The sequence below is a fragment of the Scyliorhinus canicula genome, chromosome 2 (assembly GCF_902713615.1).
Source record: "Scyliorhinus canicula chromosome 2, sScyCan1.1, whole genome shotgun sequence".
NCBI classification, from domain to species: domain Eukaryota; kingdom Metazoa; phylum Chordata; class Chondrichthyes; order Carcharhiniformes; family Scyliorhinidae; genus Scyliorhinus; species Scyliorhinus canicula.
In genome coordinates, this window is record NC_052147.1 from 7,740,016 (window position 1) to 7,759,739 (window position 19,724).

The window sequence follows — 19,724 nt, forward strand, 5'->3', positions numbered from 1 at the left end:
CTATAGTGGATACTTCTGGTGCCGCTCTGTCTGGACATCCACTTAAAGTATCTTATTCAAACCCAAATGTTGCCATTGTGTGTGCCTAGATCTGGACTGCCTCATTAGTATGCAAAGCGTTTTGCTATTATCACCTTTGGTTTGAGATCTTCCACCTGGCCAGAAACTAGTTTTGCTGCTTGCAAAATGCTAATGAGTCTTTGCAGACTGCTGCCTTGGCTAAACTGCTTTTTCCCTGCAGTCTTAGCGATTCTCCATCTTGTTAGCCCAGTGTCCATTTTAGGTGGCTACAATAGGCCATAGTGAAGTTATGACATTGGGAAGGGGCTAGAGGGACTAAGGAAGTATTTGCCACATTTAATCATTGCCTTTAGGAAAATAATTTTTTTGTGCCTGAAGAAGGCAGTTTTAAACTATCCTTTTTGTTCAAATAACAAAAAACATGTATGCCGTACTTATTTACCATCTAATGTTTTTTCTTTTCTCTTTTAGGTTCTCTTCTTCTTGAATCTAAAATAAATTCTAATACAGCGTATCAAAAACAACAGGTAAGGACCTTCGGTTAACTTGTATTATAGTTTAGCATTGAAACCATATTATAAGCTGACCTGTGTTAATTCCTGATCTAACAACACCTCAATTTAAACATTTCTTAGCCTTGTGTTTAAATTTCTCCATGGCTTTTTCTCTTCTATCTCCACCATCCATAAGATCTATCTGCACTGCTCCTTACGCGTCCGTGATTTCCTTTGCTGTCTTTCAGCTGCCTAATGAATTCCTAAAAAATGCTACTAACAGAACACTTTGGAATTTCTTCCCCAAAAGTAGAAGTCACAAAAATCATACCAAAAATAGTAGGGAACCAATGAGAATGTGAAAGTTTAGATAATATCAGAAATGAAAAATCAGAAATAATGGGATTCTGGCCCATCCTAGGGTTTTAAAAGAAGTCGCTGCGGAGGTAGTGGATTTGTTGTCATGTCCCAAAGCTCTGCAGTGTTCTAGAATTGTCTGTGGACTATTAGCGAATATCATTCTTAAATTGCTGGACTGTCTGATAAAGGACATGCTAACAAGGTATCCCAAAAGTCAAAATGGGATAAGACAGAATCAAGATGGTTTTGTGAAAGGCATATTATATCTGATAAATTTATTGGACATTTTTGAGGATGTAATTAGCAGGGTTAGATAAACGGGAACCAGTGGATGTAGTATATCTGAATTTTGAAAAGTCTTTCAACAAGGTGCAACATAAAAGGTTATTACGCAAGATATGTGCTCATGAGGTTGGAATCATATATTAGCAAGGACCGAGAATTGATTAACCAACAGAAATCGAGTAAGGGATAAATGGCGCATTTTCAAGTTGGCAAGTTGTAACCTGTAGGATGCAGCAAGGATCGCTGCTAAGGCCTCCGATACTTGCAATTTATATTAATGACTTGGATAAAATCTTATTTATCACAAATTTGCTGATGATACAAACTAGGTGGGGCAACAAGGACACAAAGAGGCTGCATTGAGAAACAGACGGTTCAGTGAATGGGCAATAAGGTGGCAGATTGAGTATAATCATATAATTCCTACAGTGCTGTTTGGCCATTGAGTCTACACCGACTCGCTGTAAGAGCGCCCTAGCCAGGTCCACTCCCCCGTCCTAGCCCCATAACCCCACTTAACCACTGGACACTAAGGGGCAATTTAGTATGACCAATCCACCTAAACTGCACATCTTAGGACTGTGGGAGGAAACAAGCACCCGGAGGAAACCCACACAGACACTGGGAGAATGTGCAAACTCCACACAAAGTCACCCAAGGCTGAAATTGAATCCATGGGCAGCAATGCTAACCACTGAGATGATAGGTTGAGTTAATTATGTCTATACAGATATTTATTTTAGTATGAGAGGTGATTTCATTGTAAGATACTCAACGGCGCTCTACAGGGTGAATGCTGAGTGGTTGTTTCCATGGCTGGAGAATCTGGGACTAGAGGGCTTTATAATAGATCGATTACTTAAGACTAACCTGAAAAGAAATTTCTTCGTTGGAGGGGTGTGAATCTTCACTCTAGACTAGTGAATTTTGGATGCTCAGTATGTTAAGGGCTGAGATAAATTTTTGGGGATCAGGTGGAATTGACATCAAAAATCAACCATGATCTTGTTGATTAGGGAGCAGGCTTGAGGACTAGACTGATCTACTCCTTGTTCTATTTCTTATGTCTTTTGGCCTCTCCCCTTAAAGTCACTTCATAAAACCTGCTTGTCTGACCATACCTTTGGTCAGCTGCCTTAAAAGCTCATTGTGTGACTTGATGTCACATTTTACCTGATAACACTTTTGTGGAATGCCTTGGGACATTTTACTGCCTTATAAATGGAAATTTTCATTGAACTGCAATTCACTGATTGCATGTCTTGAATGGAAAAACATGGCGCCTGTACATTCCCCATCACCTGTAAAAAGGAACATCTCTTGGCGGAGTTACTGAGGATGGGAAATTCCAGGCCATTCAACCATTCTGACATCACATCCTAACTTTTAATTGTGGGCATTGCTGTTAATTGTTACTCACCGCAGTCCATGTACATATGTGGAATCTGCATTTAAAATATGTTTAAATAGAGGCTAATTAACTCATGCTTAGTTGATGTAATCAATTAAATACATTGTTCATAATTTACCTTTTTGTATGTGATATTTAAATTGGCACTGCAATATAGTATTTATGGAGCTGAGTTAGAAACCCAAAGGGTTGTGAAACAATGCAGTAATCAAACCATTTATGTGCTGGCAAGAGGGAGCAGCGGGAGGCGAAATGCAGAAAGCATGAATATTAGTGTGGTCTAACTGGAATACTGAAGTCCTTTAGGCAAGAAAATCCCTCCCATACTATCCGCTACATTTGATTCTTAATGTTCATTGAAGTATCCTAGCAACTTCCTCAGTTGTAAAAACATTTTCTATTGAAACACCTGGTGGCAGCTAAGGCAATGCAATTGAATGTAGCTTTGTTTATATTCACTTTCCCACCTTTATCCCCACCCCTCATCACCACCAAAGAAAATTAAATGTTTTTAGTTAGTCCCTTGATTGTAATGCCAGATTTCTGGCACATGAGATCTTGGTTTGAAGATTTGATTTTAGTTTAGATGTTGGTTTTGAGTTCTTTATTAATCAGCTGTGTTAGCACCAGCAGATTTTTTTCCTCTGCTTCAGAATGCTTTGAGGGCAATCATAATGAGAGAGTTGCTATGGATACAGCAATGCACTTTAGAGAGTGAGAGCACAGCTGTTTTGATATATTTTTAAACTGCTGATGGCTAGGGGAAAACGATTTTGGCCAGATTGCCATCTCCATTACTCAGAGAGCAAATTATACATTCCTTATGAGGTAACAAGCGTGCATTGTTATATCTGAAGTTCTGGCCTGAGTGTTGTGCTAAGCATTCTATTATGGTGCACTATGTAGTGTTACCATTAGCTCCATCGTGTGAACTTTTTGCCCACCTGTGTAGAATTATTTGTATTTACTGTAAACAGATGTATTAAATTCAAACATTGTCATGGGAAACCAAATGACTTAATGGAGAAATGATTTCCCAACTTACATGCAGTTTAATGTACAGGTTATTAGTTATATATTTTTATAACTTGGTGGAAAAGGTAGCACCAGTTCAATTTAGCTGTCAGAAAACTTGTAATTTACTGTAAATTCTATATTAAATGAGTACCTTTCACACTAATGACATTCATTGCCTGCGATTTTTGCATTGGAACAATACTTTGAAAGTTAGTATTTTAGTACTTTCCCAGAAAGGCTTGATTGTGTTTTCTTCAAGGCCATGAAGTGATGTACACTGCTATTGTACGTGCTTAGTTAACTAAATCAGAACATAATATATCTATATTCTGTATTTCTGTTAAGGAAGACAATAATTTGTCATCCAGTGTTCATAATCTTGATAGTGGCCAGTGCTGCAAAGTACAATATGGACATGATGATTTTGAGTTTATCTGACCTCCACAGTTGAATAGCTTACACATGATGTACAGCCCGCTAATAATACAGCCAGCCGGCTGTACCGTGGGCAGCACGGTAGCATTGTGGATAGCACAATTTCTTCACAGCTCCAGGGTCCCAGGTTCGATTCCGGGTTGGGTCACTGTCTGTGCGGAGTCTGCATATCCTCCCCGTGTGTGCGTGGGTTTCCTCTGGGTGCTCCGGTTTCCTCCCACAGTCCAAAGATGTGCAGGTTAGGTGGATTGGTCATGATAAATTGCCCTTAGTGTCCAAAATTGCCCTTAGTGTTGGGTGGGGTTACTGGGTTGTGGGGATAGGGTGGAGGTGTTGACCTTGGGTCGGGTGCTCTTTCCAAGAGCCGGTGCAGACTCGATGGGCCGAATGGCCTCCTTCTGCACTGTAAATTCTACGATAATATGCTTCTAGAGAGCTGCTGATACATGTTGATCAGTTCCCGAAGATTCAACCCATTTTGGGGAGAGTTTGACTAGCTTTATGGCATCCATGATTTAAAAAAACAGGTTACCATCTAGTAGAAGGAAGATGTGTTTACTGAGGTATTGGAACGGAGATATTGCAGTCTCATGTATTCTGCAGGTGTTTCACAGTTTTGTTGCCTATGTTATGGGACAGGGTTTCGAGAACCCCAAAGTGTATCATGGAGTTCACCTGACCCACAACTTTTAATAGATGGTGGTTATGGGGAGCACACGGGCCGACTTTACAGGTGTAGTGCACAGAGAGTTAAAGTACTTTTAAATTAAAACAATGTTTATTTATGAAACCAGTTAACACTTTATAAACCCACAGTAAACATCTTAACAATTATCAACACCAATCATCCCCACAGATACAATATTTTATAAGTAACCCATAATCTTTCCTTGCTACATCCATAAGACAAAAGACCTTTTTAAACACAGACTTAAATCAGGTTTAAGTTCTCTACTGAAAGCAGTTATCACTTTGAAATCACCCAAATGACCTGGAGACAGTCTTTTAATTGCAGAGAGATCCTTATGCAGCTGCTTGATTTTCCTGCAGCTATCCTGCTCTCAAAACAAAACTAAACACACCATGCAGCTGTCTGCTCAAAGCAAAAGTGAAACAGACAGCACAGCACCCACACTCTGACATCACTGCAGCTATTTAATAAACACCCAGTTCTTAAAGGTTCTCTCACATGACACCTACAAGACTTATTTCATTGATATTTGTGTCTACTGTCCTAACTCTTCGTAATTTGGGAGTTGATGGGGTAGTGGTAATGTCGCTGTACCAGTAATCCAGAGGCCCAGCCTGTTGTGCTGGGGACATTGTTTCAATCCCACCATGGCAGCTAATGAAATTAGAATTCAGTTAATAATTCCAGAATATAAAGCTCATCTCAGTGATTGTGACCATGAAACTGTCATAGATTGACTTAAAAGCCCATCTTGTTCATGAATGCCGTTTAGGGAAGGAAATCTGCTGCCCTTGCCTGGTCTGGCTCACATATGACCCCAGATCCACAGCAAGGTGTTTGACTCTTAAATGCCCTCTGAAATGGTCCAGCAAGCCACCTAGTTCAAGGGCAATTGGGGATGGGCAGCAGATGCTGGCCTTGATAGCGACACCCACATCTCATGAAAGAATTTAAAAAATAACATTATTATGGTTCATAAATAGTAGAACAAATATCATGCCATTTTTGATATTCACGAAGAGGGCCAAGTGGCGTAATGTTTTTGATGTGTTAATATTTATGCACTCATTGATTTTCTAATTTTGATATTTTTAGGATACATTGATTGTGTGGTCAGAAGCGGAAAACTATGACTTGGCCCTTAGCTTTCAAGAAAAAGCAGGCTGTGATGAAATTTGGGAAAAGATATGTCAGGTGAGTATCACAAAGCAAAAATGGTACTGTAAGTCAGACCATTATTCAAAATGTACTTCACAAAGTTAGGTCTCGGTTTCTCTCTGACTCAATGTGCATTGATTCAACTTATTGTTATTGCATGTAAGAGTCTGGTTTAAAATAAAAATAGCACTGTACTTTGTATAGTAATCTGCTGAACAGGCCCATTTTTAATGACTGGTGATGGAAACTGCATTCATTAGTAAGATGAAGCTGTTGTGTCATTTTTGGTCCTTGCCTACACCATAATAGTAACTACATTTCAGAAAGGTACTTCCATTTGAGTGTAAAATGTTTTGGAAAACTCGGTTTTGTTCTTATATTGGTATTTAAATTATAGTCAACATATTAGGCTATAACTTCCTCGGAGTGGCAATGGCATTGGATGGTGGCGGGGGGAGGGCTCAAAAGGTCAGGTTGGGTGGCTGTGGGTGTTGGGGAGTCCCCTGTGGGGTTAGGTGGGTGGGGGAGGTCTCTTGTGGGCATCAATTTTGAGTGTTTTAAATAAATTAACAAATTAAATAATCCCTTTGATGGATGGTTCCCAGCACACCGCAATTGTCCAGGTGAAATTAGTGCCACATAAACCCCAACCTGGAAATTTTCAAGAGGGATTCCCCAGTGCATCTTTGGAATAGCCCCAAATCTGACGCTGGGAAGCCAGAAAGTAAAAGTAAACCCAGAACATCACTACAAATTAAATTACAAATGCAGGACAAATGGTAACATGTTCAAACCAGTAAAAGACAAATTTAGGATTCATATTGGGACAGTTTCCACAGAGAGTGATCAATAAGATGAATTGACTTCTAAATCAAGTGCTGTGGGCAACAACCCTATGAGATGGGGATATTCTTAATGTATGTTTTTCTGGGCTGAATCTAAAGGGATCTTTGGTTAGTGAAATTAAACTTTACTAGAAGGTTGAAGTTGCAATTTCATAAATTACATTCCGTATATCTGCTTAAAGTAACAACAGAACATTTGTAACATTCCAGATTATCATTTAAAACAAAGTTTCTATGCTGTCATAGAACATAGTGCACAAGGAGGCCATTCGGCCCATCGAGTCTGCACCGACCCCCTCACTTCCACCTGATCCCTGTAACCCAATAACCCTTCCTGACCTTTTTGGTCGCTAAGGGCAATTTATCATGGCCAATCCACCTAACCTGCACGTCTTGGGACTGTGGGAGGAAACCAGAGAACCCGGGGGAAACCCACGCAGACACTGGGAGAATGTGCAGACTCCGCACAGACAGTGACCCAGCGGGGAATCGAACCAGGGACCCTGACGCTGAGAAGCCACAGTGCTATCCACTTGTGCTACCGTGCTGTCCTTAATAGAACGGACCATGCCACCTCTACACAGTCAGGTCTACACATTACTCTGGTCCCACTCTTTACAGTTATCTCTTAATAGCTTCTCAGCAACTAGTGTGGACATTAACTATTGTCTTGCCAGTGTTGTATAAATCCTAAAGATTTTTTTTAATGGGCCAAATCCCCTGAATCATAGAATTTACAGTGCAGAAGGAGGCCATTCGGCCCACCGAGTCTGCACCGGCTCTTGGAAAGAGCTCCCTACCTAAGGCCACACCTCCACCCTATCCCCATAACCCAGTAACCCCACCCAACACTAAGGGCAATTTTGGACACTAAGGACAATTTAGCGTGGCCAATCCACCTAACCTGCACATCTTTGGACTGTGGGAGGAAACCAGAGCACCTGGAGGAAACCCACGCACACACGGGGAGAATGTGCAGACTCCGCACAGTGACCCAAGCCGGGAATCGAACCTGGGACCCTGGAGCTGTGAAGCAATTGTGCTAACCACATGCTACCGTGTTGCCCAAATCAACAGTCGTTATTTTGATTTCAACTTCATTAGTGCCATATAATGGTGCATGATTTCCTCCTCCTGTGGTTTTTAATACATTGGGCAAGTACCTTAGCTTTCGATACTAAATAGTGACATTTTATCACTAAAACAGATATTTAAACTTCCAAACTGACATATCGTAAGATATTCCATACTTTAAAGCTTTATTTCCTTCATTGACCTCATTGCTGTGCATATTGGTACAAATGTTAATAAGTGATACTTGACCCAGTATATTTTTGATATGCTAAAATGTGGAAATTCTACAGTTATATTTGCACATAACACATATTTACTCCATTTTAATTCATGATTGTGGATATTCATTAATCTCCAGTGACCTGGCTGTCTCTTTGCGGCAGCCTGTTTTTAGCCAATATCTATTTAACTGTATCTGGTAAATGTGACATTTCTAAAGGTCACAGGTGTCAATTGCTGCTGAAAATAAAAATCTAGTTTTGTATATTAGTACTTCCTGCTTGGTGCGTGATAACATGTTGCAGTTTCGGTGAAAAGTTTATTTTTGAGCTCCTTCCAAAGACGAAATTAACATTTATTAAACACTCTATTATGAATTTAAGCATAAATAGCTTTATTTTGAAAGTTGTCATTACACTGTAATTCTGTGGTGGCTCACTAATGGAGGTAGGCCCATTTCCCTTCCCTTTTAAAAGCTATTATAAATTCAGCTTCCACTATTGTTTCTGATGGGGCATTCCACATCCAACTAACCAACCCTTTACATTTGGCAACAACAAACACAATTTATGATTATATTGCACTTTTAATGTAATAAACCACCAAGATATTTCACAGGAGCGTTATGAAACAAAATATGACTACAGAAGGATATATTGGGCCAGGTGATCAAAAGCATTGTCTCAGAGGTGGCTTTTGAGGAAAGTCTTAAAGAGGGAAAGAAAGGTAGGGGAGGGTGAAAAGACTGTATTCCAGGGCGACTTCCGGTGCTGGCCATGAGGGAGTAGGTCGCACATTTGGTGGCTCCCGCTCGGATCGGACCTTTGGACCTTTTCCATGATTTTCTCTCTCTGATTTTACTTGGAAAATTGATAGTGGATGCGGCCGTAAGGAGGAGTCCCACACCAGTGCATGGATAGGCGGACCAGGAGTGCTCGCAAAGTGCTCGGAAGAAATAAGCGAACAGAGAAGGCCTGGGCTGAAGCTGCAGCAGGAAAAAGCATGGCGAACGAACGGAGTCCTGACTCGACAACCCAGCAGTCGACGGAGCAGTCGGTGAAGTTTGTCCAAGAGGGCTTCGCCAAGCAGAAACAGGAATGCTTGGACCCGATTGCTCAGCTGGAACAGAGATTGGATTGGATGCTCAAGGTCAGGCGATCCAGAAAGTGGAGAAGGCACTGACCGAGCATGAGGAACACCAAACAGTAATGGAGGTGGAGATGGGGATGCTGAGAGACCAGTAAATTGTCCAGGAGAAGGTGGAGGTTCTAGAGAATGGGTCCCGCCGGCAGAACTTGAGGATCGTTGGTCTCCTGGAGGGGTCCGAAGGAGCGGGTGCAGGGGCATATATAGCGGGTATGCTTGAGAAGCTAATGGGGGATGGGACGTTCACCCAACTCTTGGAGGTGGATAGGCTGCACAGAAAACTAGCGAAGAAGCTGCGTGTAGGTGACCCGCCGAGGGCGATGGTCGTGAGATTGCACAGGGACCTGGATAAGGAGCGTATTTTACAGTGGGCCTCACAGACTCGGAGCTGTAAGTGGGAGAACAGCATCATGCGCATTTACCAAGACCTGAGCACGGACGTAGCCAGGAGAACAGCGGGATTCAACCAAGTAAAGTCGACCCTTTTCAAGAAGAAGATTGGACTGCTGTATCCGGCCGTCTTTGGGTCACCTATGAGAAGCAACACTTCTATTTTGAGTCGCCCGAGGAAGAGATGGACTTCGCCAGGAGGAAGAGATGGACTTCGCCAGAAGGAAAGGGCTGGCAGGGAACGGAGTTGCTTGAACTTCGCTGCAGTGTTCACGTTAAAAATGTTTTTGTTTTTGCGCTATATTTGTAATGCCTTCTGTATTGATCCTGGAGCTGCCGCGTATTTTTTTTTGTAAGTTAAAGTTCGCATTTGTACTGGTGGGGTATGGAGGCGTAAATTTTCTATGTGGGGTTTTTCTTTTCTTTTTGTTTCTTTCGGTTAACTGGGCTGGGAATGTTTTCTCTTGAAAATATGTGTGTCCGAGCGGGGGAGGGGGGGAATAATAAGTGGGAAAATGTTTGGCGCCATGGGCAGGGGCTACCAAGCTAGCTGGGCGGGCTGGTTCATGGAAGTGCAGTGGTGGGGTGAGCAGATGTTATGCTTGTTGAAAGGGGCTGTTTTTACTGTGCTGTTATCGGGGGGGGGGGGATTGCTCTGCTGACGGGATGGAACGTTAGAGGGCTAAATGGGCCAGTTAAGAGTGCATGCGTGTTCGTGCATTTGAGGGGATTGAAGGCAGACGTGGATTGAAGGCAGACGTGGCAAAGTTACAGGAGAAGCATCTTGGGGTAATCGGGTAATCGATCAGACTAGTCTAAGGAAGGGATGGGTTGGGCAGGTATTTCATTCGTGGCTTGACTCTTAAGACCTAGAGGCGTCGTGATCCTGATTAACAAGCGAGTGTCATTCGAGGCGGGAAGAATAGTTGCGGATGTGGGAGGCCGGTACATAATAGTTAGTGGGAAACTGGAAGGGCTGCCGGTGGTACTCGTGAATGTTTACGCGCCAAACTGGGATGATGTGGAGTTTATAAGGAGGATGTTGGGGAAGATCCCGGACTCTCATAAGCTGGTCATGGGGGGTGGGGGGGTGGGCAACACAATCATTGACCCAAGGCTAGACCGGTTGAGCTCAAGGACAGGCAGGGTGCCAGCAATGGCAAAGGAGCTAAAAGGGTTTATGGAGCAGATGGGGGGAGTGGACCCATGGAGGTTTGGGCAGCCGAGAGTGGAGGAGTTCTCTTTCTACTCACACTTGCATAAAATGTACTCCCGGATCGACTTTTTCATCTTGAACAGGGCTTTACTGAAGGGGGTAGTGGACACTGAGTACTCGGTGATCACGGTCTCTGATCATGCCCCGCACCAGGTGGACTTACAGGTGAGCAAGGAGTGTGGCCAGCACCCGCATTGGAGATTGGATGTCGGACTGTTAGCGGATGAGGAGGTGTGCGGGCGGGTGAGGAAATGCATCCAGAACTATTTGGAAGTTAACGACACTGGGGAAGTCTCAGCTGCAATGGTCTGGGAGGCGCTGAAGGCAGTGGTCAGAGGGGAGCTGATTTCATTACGGGCCCACAGGGAGAAGGTAGATAGAGACGATTCAACTGAGAGGGGAAATACTTCAGGTCGACAGGAGATATGCGGAGACCCCAGAGACGGGGCTTTTAAGGGAACAACGGAGGCTACAGGCGGAGTTTAGCTTGCTAACTACAAAGGAAGGCGGTGGAGCAGCTGAGGAAGGCGAGGGGGGTGCTATTGAGTATGGAGAGAAGGCCAGAACGAGGCACCAGGGAGATTGGGAAAGTGAAGGACAGAGACGGGAACTTGGTCGGAGATTCAGCAGGGGTTAACAGGGCGTTCAAGGAGTTTTATAGCAGGCTATATGAGTCGGAAACCCCAGCTGGGCCAGAAGGGATGAGGCAATTCTTAGGGGGCTGAGGTTCCCGAAGGTGGAGGAAGGGCTGGGGGCTCCGATCGGGTTGGAAGAAATAGCAGCAGGGCTGAAGGCTATGCAGTCTAGTAAAGCCCCGGGACCGGATGGGTACCCAGTGGAGTTTTACAAAACGTTCTCTGGGATGCTGGGGTCACTGCTGATGAGGACATTCAATGAGGCAGGGGAGCGAGGGGTGCTTCCCCTGACGATGTCACAGGCCACGATCTCACTGATCTTGAAGCGGGAGAAAGACCCGGAGCTATGCAGGTCCTGCAGACCGATCTCCTATTGAGTATGGAGAGAAGGCCAGCAGAATGCTTGCGCAGCAGCTCAGAAAGAACGAGGCACCAGGGAGATTGGGAAAGTGAAGGACAGAGACGGGAAATTGGTCGGAGATTCAGCAGGGGTTAACAGGGCGTTCAAGGTTGATTAAATGTTGACACCAAACTGTTGGCCAAAATCTTGCCCTCAACGATCGAAGACAGCGTTCCGGATGTGATTGGGGAGGACCAGACGGGATTTGTTAAGGGTAGGTAGTTGGCGACCAAAGTTAGAAGACTGTTGAATGTGATCATGATACCCCAGAGGGTAGGGACATAGAGGTAGTGGTCGCAATGGACAGAGAGAAGACCTTTGATCGGGTGGAATGGACCTATCTGTAGGAGGTGCTGTGGGTGTGGTTGGTTTGAACGGGGCTTCATCGACTGGGTTAGGCTGCTGTATCAGGCACCTGTGGCGAGTGTACGGACGAACAGGTTGACATCGGGATATTTTAGGCTGCACCGTGGGACGAGGCAGGAATGCCCCCTCTCCCCGCTGCTGTTTGCGTTGGCCATAGAGCCGCTGGCAATTGTGCTGAGAGCCTCAAGGGGCTGGTTCGGAGAGTGGTAGAACAGAGTCTCGCTATACGCAGATGACCTGCTCCTATATGTTTCTGACCCACTAGAGGGGATGGGAGAAATTGAGGATTCTGGGGGAATTTGGCCGGTTTCCGGGTTATAAATTGAACATGGGGAAAAGTGAGATATTTGCGATCCAGGCGAGGGGGCAGGAGAGGCGATTGGAAGAGTTGCCGTTTAGAGTGGTCGGGGGAAGCTTTCGGCATCTAGGCATCCAGGTGGCACTAGAATGGGAACATCTACATAAGCTAAATTTGACCCGACTGGTGGACCAAATGAAGGAAGACTTCCGAAGGTGGGACATGCTCCCGCTATCACTGACTGGGAGGGTACAGTGAAAATGACGGTCCTCCCGAGATTCCTGTTTGTTTTTCAGTGTCTCCCCATCTTTATTCCACGGGCCTTTTTGAAACGGGTAAACAAGGTGATCTCTGGCTTCGTATGGGCGGACAAGACCCCAGGAGTACAAAAGGTGATGCTGGAGAGTAGCCGGGGGTCAGGTTGCCGTTGCCGAACTTTAGCAAATACTATTGGATGGCAAATATAGCCATGATTAGGACGTGGGTGGTGGTGGTTTTGAGGGGGTGGGGGCGTCAAGTAGAAGCGGCATCATGTAAGGGCACGAGTTTGGGAGCATTGGTAACGGTGCCTCTGCCGTTCCCGCCAGCACAGTTTATGGAGGGTAGAATGTGGGAGCCAGTGAGGAGTGCATTGGAATAATCAACTCGAGGAAATAAAGGCATGCATGAGAGTTTCAGCAGCATGTGGGCTGAGACAGATTACGTTATACCATGTTAGCTGGAAATGGGTGATCTTCGTATGAGGTCTGGAGCGCAATTTGGGGTCAAATGTGAAACCAAGATTGGGTTAATCTTGGCTCTTGCCAGGGAGAAGGTTGGAATGAGTAGCTAGGAAGTGGAGTTTGAAACTTTATCTCTTGAAATTTTTGCTCACTCATAACCAAACCAAGTGTAGGTAGCTTTTCTGTATTAACTTCGATGAAACCATTCATAATTTGAAATGGCTTTCTGGACCCTTCTGCACAGACTCTTGATAAGTAAAACCCACATTCTTGGTTTCCTTTATATTATCTCCTAGTATTTTATGCTTCTATTCATAAAACTTGGGATTCAATATTTTGGGGGTTTTAAAACCGGTTTTTCACTTTTTAAAGATTTATGTACCCAGCCTTTGAAAGTCTTGTCACCGATACATATTTCTCTGTATTAAGTTTCAACTGACATATTTCTCCCTTTCAACAGTCCACCAATATTCTCCAAAAATTGTGTAATCGTCTCTACGGTTCTCTACTTTGGTGTTGTCTGCAAACTTAAACATAACTAAATTCAGGTAATCGTAAGACATATGGTCCCAATAATCCTTTGATATTGTTTACAATCCTCCCTGCCACAATATGCATTAATATCTACTCTCACTTTATCTATAATACATAAAAACACTTAAAATGTATTCGCAGGATCAGGGTATTGCTGGCTAGGGCTGGAAAGCCCAGCACTTATTCCCATCCCTATGTTCCCTAAGATGGTGATGGTTGAGCTGTCATCTTGACAAAGATTACCTCCACAATGCTGTTGGGTAGTCAGTACCAACGTTTTGAGTGAAAACGTGAAGGATTCTAGCGAAGGATTTTGTGAGAATACCCAAACACCACTGCTGTAGAGTTTCAGGCCCTCGACAGGATGGGCGGGTGAACAAGCTTTTAAATGCAGCAGATTATTCAAGAATTAAATTATTTGTTGCAAAACTTTGTTCATTTCATTATTGTCAACAGTGTAGACTCCTGAAGGACAAATTATAATTCTTAGAAGTTACATATTTATCCAAGTATTTGTTTACTGTTCCTGCTATGAGCAGGAAATAAACATTTTTGGCTAAAAATTGATTCTTCTGTGTATGAACATCAGTAAAGTTGCACTGTTCAGCACAGAAGCCATTCAGTCCAACTAATCTACACCTGTGTTTATTCTCCGCATAAGCCCTTTCTCACCCTACTTCACCTAACCCGGTGGCACAATGGTTAGCACTGTTGTCTCAGTGCCAGGGACCCTGGTTCAATTCCAGCCCTGGGGGACTGAGTGGAGTTTGCACGTTCTCCGTGCCTCTGGGTGCTCTGGTTTCCTTCCACAATTCAAAGATGGGCAGGTTAGATGGATTGGCCATGCTAAATTGTCTCAGTGCCCAAAGATATGTAGGTTAGGTTTAAGGGTTATTGGGATTTTGGGGTGGTTGGGGGAGGGAGGGGGGGGGGGGGGGAAGAGAGAAAGAGATGCTCTTTCAGTGGGTCGGTGCATAATCGATGAGCCAAATGACCTCCTGCACTGAAGGAATTCTATGTTCTAACTCTGGCAGTAAAATCTACGCCTTTCACCCAAGTGTTCATCAGGATTTCCTTTAAGTAATTCTGCTATTCACCGCATCTACTCTTTGTAGTAGATATTAACATTATAACCACGTTCTGGGTTGTCTTATTAGTTACTACCTTATACTTGTGGTCCCTAATTTTGAACTCTCCAACAAGTGGAAAATAGCTCCATATCTAATGTACCAAACCTTATTTTAAAATCCTAAAGCCCTCTGTCAGCTCCACCCCCGCAATCCCCAGCCTTTTTTCCCCCAAAGAACGTCAGCTAGTTTAATCTTTACCAACTTATAACCTCTCAGTTCTGGTGATGTCTTTGTAATGTGTATGCATACGTTCCAGTGACTTTTTATTCTATCCACAACATGGAGACAGGAACTGTGCACAATACTCTCGAGCATGGTAGAACCAGCATGGTTGAACCAAGATTCTATGGAAAATTAATGTAACTTTCAATTCTGTCCCTCTAGAAATGAACCCTAGCAATTTGTTTACAACCCAAAATACTGTTTGTCTCTTTTAATGGCCTGATTAACCCGTGTCACTACTTTAATTGTCAAGTCTTAATAAATATTATTTTTTAAATGAGCAAATGTGTGATATATATTATTTTCTTTATACTTCAATGTTATTGAGCCAATAGACAATTTGGTGTTGTTTTACACCAGTTTACTCCTGTTTCCTCTGCAAACACTACCATTCTCAAATACCTTGCCATTCTTCCGGTGTGAGTGTCGATAGTCCTGCTTGCTGACACTTTGACTGTGGGGCAAACCCATAGCTCTTCTCATAAAATAGGAGTAGTTACCTGGCTGTTTTTTATGCCGTATTTTGCAACTTGCTTTATTTGCATTGTACTTATCTCCTAAAATTACTTATGATTAAACTCAAGGTTTTCTGGCAACAAATAATCTGTTCTGTTTTGGGCCTGGAAAAGCACAGACTGGGTACATCTGACGATCATATTCTAAATCCCAAATCAATATGTAGGTGGGGTAGGGAGCGTGCTGAAAACAAATTACAAGGTCTAATATTGCAGCAGGAATACATTTGATCATTTTTTTTTTCAACCTGAGATAACACACTGATGCTGTTTGTGCAGAGTGATGTAATGACTATTTTTAGGACTGTTTACTCACAGTTTTCATTACCAAGAATGCCTTAGTGCCTTCCAAAATGTCCTAATGATTGCTGAATATTATTTGCACCAGTTGCTGGTTAAATGCTGCACTGCTACAGTATGTATGGCCCTTAATAATTTAAAATAAAAGTTCCTTCTCTGCTGAATGAAATTTTATTCAGTATAGCAATAAAGGTGTAAATTTACAAAAGCAAAAAACCGTGATTCTTTTGAAAAGGGGTTTCTCTCTACTTTTGCTTTTGGCAGCACACTTTTTACAATACATGGTCCCTTTGAGATTGTCGGGCATGCACACATCTCAAAAAAGACTGTTCCTGGACTGGACTATTTATCCCTTATATGGCACATTCCTAATTTCTGAGCAAATTAGCACAACTTGGGGAAAACATCGTTGTAGATGTAGAAACCTGAAATGTAAACACAAAAGGCTGGAAAGTACTAAGCAAAACTGGCAGTGTCTATGATGAAGAACAAAGTTAATGACTGAAATATTATTGCCTCCCAGCTGGTGGGTAAGGAGTCGATGGGCCGGTAAAATGACGGAACCGCAGTGGGATGGGTCCATGATGTAGTTTCGTCATCAGGGAGATTATCAGCAATGGCAAAGCTGCTCCCCACCAATTTTGGAGGCTATTCAATGCAACGTGGTAGTCTTCCTGTGGCCTCCCAGCAAGTGTTTTGGATGGGGTGGGGTGGGGAGGCGGCATCAGAGCCAGGGGCTCCATGGCTCAAAGAGGGGGCTATCTGTGGTAAAGACAACCCCCCAATCCCGTGCCACCACTGAAAGGGTTTCCATTTTGATTGCTCCGGACTGCCTGCTTGGCCTCAGCAAAGCAAAATCAATTATTTGCCACTCCTGACTGTGCCTCAAAATGGAGATGCCCTGACCCTTTCCTTGCTGTCCCAACATCAGCTGTCACTCTCTAACTGAAAAACTCCACAATGCCGGACATTGCGCACACCCTACCCCTTCCACTTTGTGTGACGATTCTGCCCTCTGTTCATCGGAATTGGGAAAAATTAGATGAAAAGGGATGGCGGAGGAAAGAACAAAAGGAAAGGTCTGTGATGGGCTTCAGGCAATAGAAATTAAATGACAAATAAGATGATGAAACAAGACAAAAGAAATGGTAATGGGACAAGTTTAAAAAAACAAAACTTGGGCCGAGAGGATATGTAAATGAGAATCGTGTATTCATGCTATAAGTGCTGTCTGGAAAAAATGGAGTGGGTGTTGTGAACTGAAATTGTTAGACTGATTGTTGAGGCCCCAAAGATGGAAATGTAGCTTTGGATCAAAAATGATCATGACAAACTAAAAGATATGTGAAATACGGGAATCAACAGGAAGGGTCCTTACAACTAATTGTGTTTTTTTATTAATTAATACTAATAATACTAATTCACTAAATGAATTGATTATTTCGGGAACAGATGCAGATAGGATGGGCCAAATGGCCTCCTGTGCTGTAAGAATTTTGTACACTGCATCATGTCAGGTTTTTGAAACTAAGTGGCCTGATATTTACGTTAACAGTATTATTGTAGAATAAGTGCCCAGGTGCTTGCTTTGGGGGAAGTGAATTGAGGGAGAGGGAATGCAACCAAATTGTAATTCTGTGTTCACAAAAGTTTGTCAATGTCTATAGCAGAACCGAATTGTCTTTCTTCTGTGCATATCTGTAATATCAATACGTTTTAGCAATTTAGTACAGTTTTCAAGTGATGAAACTTGTCAAAATAAATGTCAAGTTGAGTATCCCTTCGTGATTTAATAGCACAGCTCCATGCCAACGTGTGGTACATGAACTGAACTTGTGACACTTCATTTTTTTGTTTTATTATCTTCTCCCATACTGATGTGTTTACTTACATCACAATGGAGTATGTATCAATACAAGCAAGCTAGCACATGAGATCAGCGCATTGAATGGTGGAGTTTGCTGTACAGTTGAAAACTGATGGTGTTACGACACACTGGGCAATATGCGGTCAGTTCGAGTCCCACTCGTCGCGGAGTCACAACACAAGTGAATTAACTAACAATCTTGTTTTAAAAATCCTAAAGTTTTTGGCCCTTAGCTACCCAAAAATTGCAGTCACCAGGTTTGTAAGTTGAAATACAATTACTGTTTATTTATAACATGAATAATGATGAAATATGTAGTAAGTACAACAGGATACTACCCCATTTAACTGTCTTACCCTCTACCCACACACGCAAGACAGACAAACGTGGGGGGGAGGGGTAGAGAAGGATGTCAAAATAATAAGGATGAAGGTCAAAAGTTAAGTCTTTGCTTCTAATTGTGGTTCCTTAGCATGCTTCCCTCACAGCACACTGGTTGATCAAAGTTCTCTGTATACAGCCTGTAATAATCTTCTCGTAGTTTACAAACTTATCACTCTCCGCTTTTCCTGGAAAGGCCCCTTTGCTTCACCTCATACTCTGTTTTCAGTTCATGGTTTATTTCCAGGCCTCTGCCTTTTCTGGAGAGAAAAAGGAGTGGGTTGGTTACATCAGCCTTTTCTGCAGAGAGAGTTGGTTAGTTCTCCCCTGCTTGCACAGCCGAGTTTTCCTGTACATAGATTCATCCAGTTTCCCTGCCAGTTCAGAAACACAGCCTTTCTGGAAAAACCAGAGAGGGAAGAGCAGTCCTTCCTCTGAGTGGCCAGCACTCAAACTGAAACCAAAACTCAACCCTTGAAGCTCTGAAACATTCCAATCGGATCTGATCTAATCACCACCTCTTAACAGGCAGATCACAGCCTTTTGGAGCAATTCATTGACCATTAGCCAAATCAATCAAACTGAGTTATCCCTGAGTCCAGCCAGTCTGCAATCACCAGCCTAAAACAGCACAGCCTTCTGGATCATTCTGTTTGAATTAAAGGTAAAGGCTGCTTTGCCTTAAGGTCACATGTCTGTTAAACATCCATGGATCAAAGATGTAACAACAAAAATAAAAGAAAGAGGAAATAAGGGAATAAACAGGGAATTAACAGGAACACACGGGAAGGAACCTTACAATGGTAATGCTCAACATAAAAATATGACCATAAGACAGGAGCAGAATTAGGCCACGCGGACCATCGGGTTACTCACCCATTCAATCATGGCTGATATTTTTCTCATCCCCATTCTCCTGCCTTCTCCCCATATCCCCTGATTAATCAAGAACCTATCTATCGCTGTCTTCAAGACACTCTCTGATTTGGCCTCCACAGCCTTCTGCGGCAAAGAGTTCCACAGATTCACCACCCTCTGGCTGAAGAAATTCCTCCTCATCTCTGTTTTGAAGGATCGTTCCTTTAGTCTGAGATTGTGTCCTCTGGTTCTAGTTTTTCCTACAAGTGTAAACATCCTCTCCATGTCTACTCTATTCAGGACTCGCAGTATCCTGTAATTTCCAATAAGATCCCCCCCCACCTCATCCTTCTAAACTCCAACGAGAACAGACCCAGAGTCCTCAACCGTTCCTCATACTGCAAGCTTTTCATTCCAGGGATCATTCTTGCGAACCTCCTCTGGACCCTTTCCAAGGCCAGCACATCCTTCCTTGGATATGGGGCCCAAAACTGTTCACAATACTCCAAATGGGGTCTGACCAGAGCCTTGTACAGCTTCAGAAGTACAACCCTGTTCTTGTATTCTAGCCCTCTCGACATGAAAGCTATAAATGTGCTGACATTGAGTTAGTTTTCAGTTTCACTGTGATCCAGAAGTATTTCCATACAATAGAAACTCATTTCATATCTAAACCCGTTGTCAATTGTTTGTGGTTCACCTCATGCACTGGTGCTGTTAATTTAAATTTTCAA

At 43.1% G+C, this 19,724-nt stretch overlaps 1 protein-coding gene across 2 annotated transcripts in view; it reads left to right on the forward strand.

The window, feature by feature from the left end:
- smek1 (SMEK homolog 1, suppressor of mek1 (Dictyostelium)) overlaps positions 1-19,724 on the forward strand; it is a 139,730-nt gene that overhangs the window by 47,371 nt on the left and 72,635 nt on the right. For both annotated transcript variants that reach the window (XM_038773224.1, XM_038773214.1), the window contains exons 2-3: positions 493-548; positions 5,810-5,908. In XM_038773224.1, coding sequence (XP_038629152.1) covers positions 493-548; positions 5,810-5,908 — 155 coding nt within the window. The remainder of the gene's footprint in view (positions 1-492; positions 549-5,809; positions 5,909-19,724) is intronic.